General features: G+C 40.5%; 1 protein-coding gene across 3 annotated transcripts in view; it reads left to right on the plus strand.

The window, feature by feature from the left end:
* The window catches only part of LOC142660728 (C-signal-like), a 101,076-nt gene extending 91,931 nt beyond the window's left edge, over positions 1–9,145 (plus strand). For all 3 annotated transcript variants that reach the window (XM_075837543.1, XM_075837544.1, XM_075837542.1), the window contains 5 exons: positions 616–667; positions 4,104–4,291; positions 5,837–5,974; positions 7,342–7,452; positions 8,949–9,145. In XM_075837543.1, the coding sequence (XP_075693658.1) occupies positions 616–667; positions 4,104–4,291; positions 5,837–5,974; positions 7,342–7,452; positions 8,949–9,062 (603 nt within the window). In that variant the 3' untranslated portion in view covers positions 9,063–9,145. The remainder of the gene's footprint in view (positions 1–615; positions 668–4,103; positions 4,292–5,836; positions 5,975–7,341; positions 7,453–8,948) is intronic.

Here is a 9,145-nt window from a genome sequence, read left to right on the forward strand (position 1 = left end):
ACCTATTTTTCTGTATTCCGGTCACGTGCCGCTATATCATGAACTCTGTGGTTAGGGCAGTTCATCAGACACACGTCAAATAGAGCAACTTTCCTCCCCACAATGATGCCTCTTGGTCTTTAAGGAAACCATTGGACTCCCTGGGGGATACAAGATATTTCTAATAAGTTGCTTATTGTCCTCAGTGGTGAGGAATCTTCATTAGAGGCCGGCAACTTCTTTTTGGAACCCAACTTGGCACTTAAAGGGGGTTTTCAATTTTATAAAAGTAAAGCCTAATCATTCACCTAGAACTGTGAGGCGTCTCCTGTTGCCATTAACTTCTATTGTCTATCTGTCTGGCTCCTATTCTTCAACAGGACAGAAATAAACTGCCTGCATTATTTTCAAGTTGCATCCTATTTTAAAGGTAAATTTTGCAAAACAGAATGCGAAAAAAAGTGTTGTGAACTGAGTTTTAAGATGGATATTTTGTCCTAAATGCCACTGTCTGGTGCTTTTGTATAATAGTTACATATATTAATATCTAATCCTGCATTACTACTGAAAATAGGATAAGAACATTTTATATATTGTTATGCATAGCAACAAAAAATTATGCTCTTTCGTTTATAGGAATTAAAGAATTTATCCACCAAGCACGCAAATGTCATAGTGATTCAGCTAGGTGAGTTTGTCCTGGGAACGGAGAGAGGAAGTTGATATAATGTATCTGCACGTAGCTGTAAATATGTAACCAGGTAAAAGGTGAGCACTAACCACATTTCTTTACATGGAGATCTTAGAATGTGCTAGGCTGCCGAGTCATGCTGTAGGATATATACTCATGGTATATACAATGGTATACACTCCTAGATAAGCTGGAGTCACTGCTGTGTGTACTATATATATGCTATGATTTCTAAGTAACTTTTTTCAGGCTTAAAAACAAACAAAAAAAACACATAGGTCAGTGTTACGCTGCTGGCGGTGCTCAAGACTGCAACACCAATCGCTATTACATGGATGAAGCATGCATCAACACTGACAGAAAACAAAAGGCACAAGTAGCTCACCAGTGGACGAGCGGAACCGAACGTAGTAGAAGATGGTGATGATGCATAAATGGAGTGGATTGCAGATGAATAGCATGCACGCAGTTTACAAACAAATAGACCGTGGACAAGAATTTACAGCACTCATTGACCCTATCTGAATACTATCCCACAGCCGGGTAAGATAACAGCTTGACAGCAGACCAAACGCACAGGAAAGGCAAACAAACCAGTGGAACTACTGATCACAGGACACACACAAATCCATTATTCAAAAACTAGATCTCTCAGAGGGCTAACAGGTCCCACAGTACAAACAAACACTAGACAAGAACAAAGTCACAGACAAGAATCTGGAAAAGCATTAGCACATTGCAGAAACAGTATAACCAATACCTGATTAATCCAGGCCTGAAGTACATATAGCCCCAAGTAAAGTACTTTGCCATAATTAACCAGGCATAACTAAATGATGACCTAATCCGCACTCCGACCAAAGGTATTGCCTAGCAACAGCCAAACACAGAAATAACAGAGATAATTAATTAGCAGCAGTCCTGCTGCTAATCGTAACAGTGAGTTAGCCCTGTTATTGGTTGGCACACATCGCGTCCCTGCAGCTGTTCTGGGATCCAGAGATAAATGACAAGTTTAGGTTGGCCCCAATACCGTTTGCTAATGGTCTGAACAGGGCTCCCATTCTCCACAGACAATTCAATATTACCAAGCATTGAAGAAGGCAGACCCAAGGGTCACACCACCCATCTCTGTATCAAGTGTTGGGATGGTAGGGGGTGAACAAGTACTGTGCTTTTACAGGATGGAGAGCTGTGGCCCACTGGGCTATCCGGCTCCCTCTCTTCTACACATGACTTCAGTGTCCTCCCAGTGTTCTGAAATAGATAACAATTGAAGTACATTATCCCATCAGCACAACCCCTTTCAATATGCCTTATTATGGCATTTGGACAGCATAGAACGGTGGTCTCCTGCACGGTGCACTGATCGCCACAACAGCTCTCTTTTTAAGGCCTTATTCACACGGGCGTGTCCGATTTTCATCCGCAAAAAAATGTACAGTTTTTCATCCATATGAATGTTCATGTTGTGTCTGTGTGCTTTCGGTATGTCATCCATTTTTCTTGTCCGTTCTTCTCCTCTGCAAGAGCTTCCTTTCACTTTTTTTCAGAACTTTTTTTTAACAACTGATACGTGAAAATGCCGTCCATTTTTTTTTTTTTTGTGCACACACATATACTTTAATGGGCAAGTCTGGTTGGAAAAATCAGACCAGAATTGGATACACTGTGTGTTTTTTCACAATGAACACATGCTCAGTTTAAAAAAAGAGTTCTGTGCCTTCAAACCGCTGATTCGCACGGGTGCCGAGAGTCGGATGCCATTGATCAGATATTGATGGCCTATACTGAGGAGAGGACACTCCTTTTATCTTTCCGGTTAACCCCTTTAATAAGCAGCCAGAAACTGCACTGATAGTTCTACATTAAAATGTAGGTTCAACATTGGTGACACAGGCCTAGCAGAGTCTGACTATTTTGAGAAAAACCTACTGATAGATTAATTACTGTAACTTCCTAAGAAATTGGCCCTGATGTGTGTGGAGGTGAGTTTGGGAAATTATAGAGACAGAAACTGATGTGAGTATCTCTGTACTGCCTTGCTTAATATGTTGGCGCTATCGATATGCAACAGGAAATAATACGCATATTGCTCTGCATGCAATTTTACATATATTCATTTACATTTATAAAAAGTGGATGTATGAAAGGCGTTTACAACTTTTATACAAGGAAGAGAAGATGTATTATTATTTCCTACTACATTCAATTGGTATATGACTAGAATAAGCCCTCTTATTCTACACGTGGCTAGTAGTTTCTGCCTTGTGCCGCCCTTGGTAGACTTGTCGGAGTGAAAAGAGGAAAGTATCTTGGTTTCATAATGTCAAAATAATTGTGCCCCAATTGGGTGTCTGCTAGGTTTTCGGTCGCTGCTGAGCAAATTGGCAGCAGAGCTTAAATGTCCTGCTAATGAAGATTCAATTGTTAGGCGGTATGTAATTGTCACTATCCAAGGCAGCAAGAATGTCGTTTTCTTTTTTGTTTTTTTTTTCACATACAAGGTCACCATGTAAGGTTGCCATCAGGTCAGTAAACTGCCGGCCCAGTATGTATTTACACTGGGGGGTCTGTACTAGAACGTCAGTGTGAGACTGGCGGCAGTGGGAGATTGCAGTGGAGAGAGGAAGAGACGCGCACATGTACAGCTCCGAGAGTTATGAGCGGAGGTCGGAGGATACTGATTAAGTTAGTTATTGGGGGAGATTTATCAAAACTAATGCAAAGGAAAAGTGGAGTAGTTACCCATATCAACCAATCAGATTCCACCTCTCATTTTTTTTAGAGGCCCCCTGGAAAATTGCTTGCCTTGGTCAACTACTCTACTTTTCCTTTGCACCAGTTTTTGATAAATCTCCCCCAATTTCTGTCTCCGGCTCCCAGACCTATGGGGCAAATAACGCTCAATGTGAAGTCTCGCCCCTAAAACAACACCCACTTCTTACCCATGTTGGGGTTTATTTGCACATGCTGATTTTCGTTTTTATTTGTCATGAGTTGCGCAAAATCTCGACCAAAAAATAGCATGTGTAAATAAGCTCTGAGCCCGGCCAATATTTGGATGGAAAAGGAAGCTCTTCATGCCTTGTGCGTGACTTCAAAGAGTAACTACACTTTTATCAAACTTTTGATGTCATAGGGACATATCAAAAGTTTGGATCGGTGGGGTTCCGGGTGCTGAGTCTCACACCGTTGCTGTAATGAAGGTGCAGGACACTCAGCTGAGCGCTTCTACACCTTTGTTTCCGCAACGTTCTGGTTCTCAGCACCCGGAACCCCACCGATCCAAATGTTTGATGTCTATGACATATCAAAAGTTTGAAAGTGTAGATACTATTTAAGGGGTTTACCATGTCACAAGGTATTATTTTCACAGATGCCGCAAAGTAAATCTATTTTTCACCATTTTATTTATTCCTCTGTTCTGTAGACACCACCGACCCGGCAAGTGTGAACTCCTCGGTAAAAGAAGTAGAGAAACGTTTGAATGGACAACCCCTCGATCTGCTGATCAACAATGCCGGAGTCCTGACACACAACAGCCTGGAGACCGAGACCTCTGAGGACATGTTACGTGTCTACAACTTAAATGTGGTGGGCCCTATGCTGGTCACCCAGGTAAAGTCTGTATTGTGTAATGCTTCAGTGGAGAGTAGTGTTTTAACGGAGAAATACATATCTATTATTAATATTTAAGGCATTGAGTCCGGTGATTTTACTCTACCAAACGGCTGGCACTGCTAGGTAGCTATCGGGTAACGGATTAGGAACATACCAGAGTTGAAGATGTTACCGCTTGCATCAGTGTAAAAAATACGTTTTATTCTGCCACGTGATTGTCCACCGAATCAGGCAGTGTCCGGGATCTAGTGCTACAGCCCCTTCCTTATGCAGTTGATTGATGGCAATGCTTGTATCATGATGAAACGGCATAGGGGTTGGGTTGGAGCGCTGGATGCCAGACTATTCCTGGTTCGGTATTTTTTACACTGATGCAAGCTGTAACATTTTCAACACTGGTATGTTTCTAATCCATTACCTGATTGATCGCTACTTTAGTGGTGTCCGCCATTTTATAGTGTAAAATATCCTGACAGACTCCATTTAAATATCTAGAATGGTAAGGTAATAGACTGTAGCCGGCCGAAGACATTCAGTAATTGATAGTGAAACGATAATGACCGTTTGGGACCAGATATATTTCTGTGGCAAGTTCAAAGGAATTGTGTGACATTAGACATATACAGAAACTGCACCAATCCTGTCCGGTATTTCAGCTCAGTCTCACCCGCTTATAGTGGTATTTGCGCTTCAGACATTTATGGCCTATTGACAGAATAGGCCAGAAATGATTGATAATTGGGGGGGTCGTGGTCCCATAAGTGAGGACTCTGTTCTTTTGACCTCCATTCAGCAGGCGCATATAGGAGACTAGGGGAAGGTTTGCTACACTTGTGCAGCTCTCTCCATTGAAGTCTATGAGAATATGCCATAAATGTCTGAAGTGGGACTACCCCTTTAATGTCTTTATGGCCTGTCAGATACCGTCAGTCATTTCTTCTCATGGGTAAGGCATAAATTCCCATTTAGATTTTCCTATTTAAGGGCTTATTCACACGGCAGGGGTAATCGGGTGTGTGATAGCGTTTTTTTTAACGACCGTCACATGGCTGTATAAAAAATTTATGTACTTCTATGGGGCTATTCACACGCCATTGTTTTAACAGACCGTGTGAACGGCCAATGAAAAAAAAAAAAGATGTCCTATTTTTTGGCCGTTTTCACGGATCCCTCAATAGATTCAAGTCTATGAGGGATTCGTGAAAACGGGTACCGCACGGATACAAATCGCCTGTGAAAAACATTTGTGTGAATAAGCCCTAATTTTTCTCCCCTTTACTTGCCACCAGATGTCTGATAACTGCTCACACCGGTGCCCTGTATAGGAAGAGATGCACGTCTGGCCATGACAGGAGTATTATTGGGGGAATAGTTAAGATCTTTTGACTGACCGTTCCTGTATTTGTATGGCAAGGTTTCCAAACCGTGTGATATTTCTGTAATCTGGCAATCATCCCGGATTTTCAGCGAATGATCACTTGGTCATAAATTGTAGATGACTTTTGACCGTTTTACCTACGTTACATTATCGTATCTTTTTAGGCATACTATTCCTTGCTGAAAAGAGCAGAAGGCACCGGACAGGCAGCAGTCGTCCATATCTCAGCGCTGCTTGGATCTCTTGAAGATCTCCCCCACCTCTTCTCTTCTTTTCCAGTTATTTCTTACCGTTGCAGTAAGGTAGGCTGCTGTATGCACAGTTCACGGCTATCAAATGGATTTCTGTAGCAAGTGGAAATTTTTGTTAACATTTAAGAGATTTTTTTTTTTTTTTTTTGCAAATAACATGTGAATGGGGATGTAAAATTAAAGGGGTTGGCTAGGATTAAAAAAATAAAGTCTGAGGGGCCACACTTCTTCATGGACTGGTACTTGCAGCTCAGCCCCATACATGTAAACATTCAACATTTTTGCAGATTCATTCACTTCTGGGTATATTTTTTTTAATACAATATTACTCCCAGTAATATCCTAGATTTGGTGCACTGCGGGCGCACCAAAAGCATTTGCACTGAAGTATTGTGTTGGGAGCATGGACCCATTAAGTATTACAATACATTTTATAAAAGTATTCTACTCATTCTTTTTAATTACTTTATAAGGTTATGTTCACACGCTTAACAAAAAACGGCCGTTTTTGGAGCAGTTTTTCTATTGAGGTAATGAAAAAACGGCCGCATAAAAAAATGCCCTGTGGGAACGGAATGCAGTTTTTCCCATTGAAATCAATGGGCAGATGTTTGTAGGCATTCAGACCCCGCATTTTTTAGCTGTTTTTCGGGGGGGTTTACAGCCCGACAAACAGCTAAAAATAGCCCGTGTGAACATACCCTAAGATGGTCAGTGGTGTATATTTTTAAGACTTGACACATTGTGTCAGATTGGCTATTGGTCCTGGGCCAGAATTCTGGCCCAAGTTGCTCCTTTTTTTGGCGCAAATCATTTGAAACCGCTTAATCAATGAAATACACCAAAAAAGAACAAATGTTTTTGACTTGCTTGACAAGTGGGTGTGGGTTAAAATGCGCCAAAGTTTTGACGCAAAAAATGGTCTGAAGTAAGCCAACCAAGGGGTGGTCTAGTTAGACAGAAGTGTCTACACATGTGCCAAATGTATCATCCAGCATGAGCCACTGTGATAAGTTTGGCACATCTAGTCTAATTTTAGGCCGTCTCAATCTAAGGGGTAAAAAAAAATGTGACATGTCATAGTAACATGTTAGAAGTTTTGATTGGTGGCGGTCTGATCACTGAGACTCCCATGATCGCTAAAACAAAGCGGCAGAAGTGAGTGCTGTGCAGATTCGTTTCTGATCGGCTTTCTTCAGAGCTCCATACGGGCTGAATCGAAAGTCTATAAACCCGTACACCACTAGCTTGGATTTTGAGGCTTCTGCAGCTTCATTTTAGCAAACAGTTGGACCCCCACCGACCTTCTAACTTGTCACTATGACATGTCAGAAGTTTTTTTTTTTTAAGTTTAGTTACCCTTTAAGACACTAATAGATAAATCTGCCCCCATGTATTTTGTATCATCTGTTTTGCAGGCTGCCCTTAACATGCTGTCAAGATGCCATGCAGAGGGCTACAAGCAGGACGGCATCATAACCATAGCTATTCATCCTGGTTGGGTGAAGACAGACATGGGAGGTGATCAGGTAAGATTGGGGCTTATTTATATTAACCAGTGCAGAGGGGAAAAAAAAATTACTTCCTTCACACAGTTCTTGTTTTGTTTTTTTTGCAGCATTTATTTATTTATTTTTTTAAATGGTACATTTGTTTTTTTGTGCCGATTTATTTTAAATCTTTGTAGTACCTGTATTTTTACATTGGTTTTATTTGGGTGGCGTTTTTTACATTGAAAATGATGTGGTTTAAAGATTTCTCTTTGCAGCGTTTTTGTATGGCGGTTTTTCCGAGCACATCATGTGTTACAGAGAGAAATCTTTGAATCCCATTTGCAATGTAAAAATTGGCACAAAAAACAAAATACGGATGTAAAAACGCTGGTTCTAAAACGGATACCACTTTTTTAAGAAAAGAATGCCATTTTTAAATGCAGATGTCGCAGTAGAAAATGGACGGGCATTGAATTTCAACATGCCCGATCTGGCAGCAGCTTTCTCTGAGAACACATGCACGCTCGAGCGTGCACGTTAATGGGGGAGTCTGAAGGAATAGCCGTAGGCCGAACAATCGTGCAGCCGACAGCTATCTAAAATATATGGCCAGCTTTAGGCTACATACAGATGATCAAAACACCTGATGTTGAGAACAGGAATGGAATCCTCCCCATCCTATACACATTAGATCATCTGTTAGCTCGAATAAAATTGCTGGATTTGGCCTACTTTTCACTGCTTTGCTACATATTAAAAATTATGTATGTCGACCAGAGAGATTCGATCCTATGGCTGGATTCACACATTGCTTATTTGTTGCAGATTTTGATGCAGATTTTCGAGCCAAAGCCAGAAGTGGTTTCAAAAGGAGTGGGAAATATGAAATTAAAAACTTCTCCTTCATCCTGGATCGACTTCTAGCTAAAGCTCAAAAATCTGCACCAAATCCGCGAGGTATAAATCCAGCCTAAACGACCAGACACTTTTTAGGAATTTTCACACATGGCGGTTTAACGGCTATAACTTTTCTTATTTGTTGGGCTACCAAATTGATTCTTGCACAATTTTTATTGTGACAGAGCTTTTTATTACCATTTTTAGAGAAATATTTTTTTTCCTCTTACTTTTTGTATACTTTACTCCTAATAAATCTATTTTTGTTTTCTATTTATAGGTCTTTATTCTTTAAATTGACACTAAAATAACGTATTAAAATGGGTTCCCTATTTTGATATAATAAGGATAGTCTCGGGTGAACAGGTTTGGATTTGACGACAATTCGGGTTGGCGTGGGTGGTGTTTTTTTTCTTTTTATATACAATTGTATATATTTTTGTTTTAGAAGACCTTTGGGCCACATTCACACTTTATCATCTTTATTTTGCGCTATAGTATATAGGCTGAAAAAGAGAAGACAGGAGCAGTTCTAAACCTCTTCTATCTTCTCTCTCTCTCTCAAGCAGTCACGCCAAAAGACTATGGAGCTTTACTTTAACCTATAGATGAATATTGTGTGTCGTCTTTTTCAGGCACCTCTAACAAAAGAAGAAAGTGTGAGGAGCATGATGAAAATTATATCAACCCTCAATGAGAAACAGAGCAGTACCTTTGTGGATTGGGAAGGAAAAATTATTCCTTGGTGAACTCTAAACAAGAAGTTGGAGCAGAAGATCGTTCTTACTGTGATCACTTTCATTTAGTAATAAACAGATTTTCTTACACATTC

This window comes from Rhinoderma darwinii, chromosome 9, assembly GCF_050947455.1.
Source record: "Rhinoderma darwinii isolate aRhiDar2 chromosome 9, aRhiDar2.hap1, whole genome shotgun sequence".
NCBI lineage: Eukaryota > Metazoa > Chordata > Amphibia > Anura > Rhinodermatidae > Rhinoderma > Rhinoderma darwinii.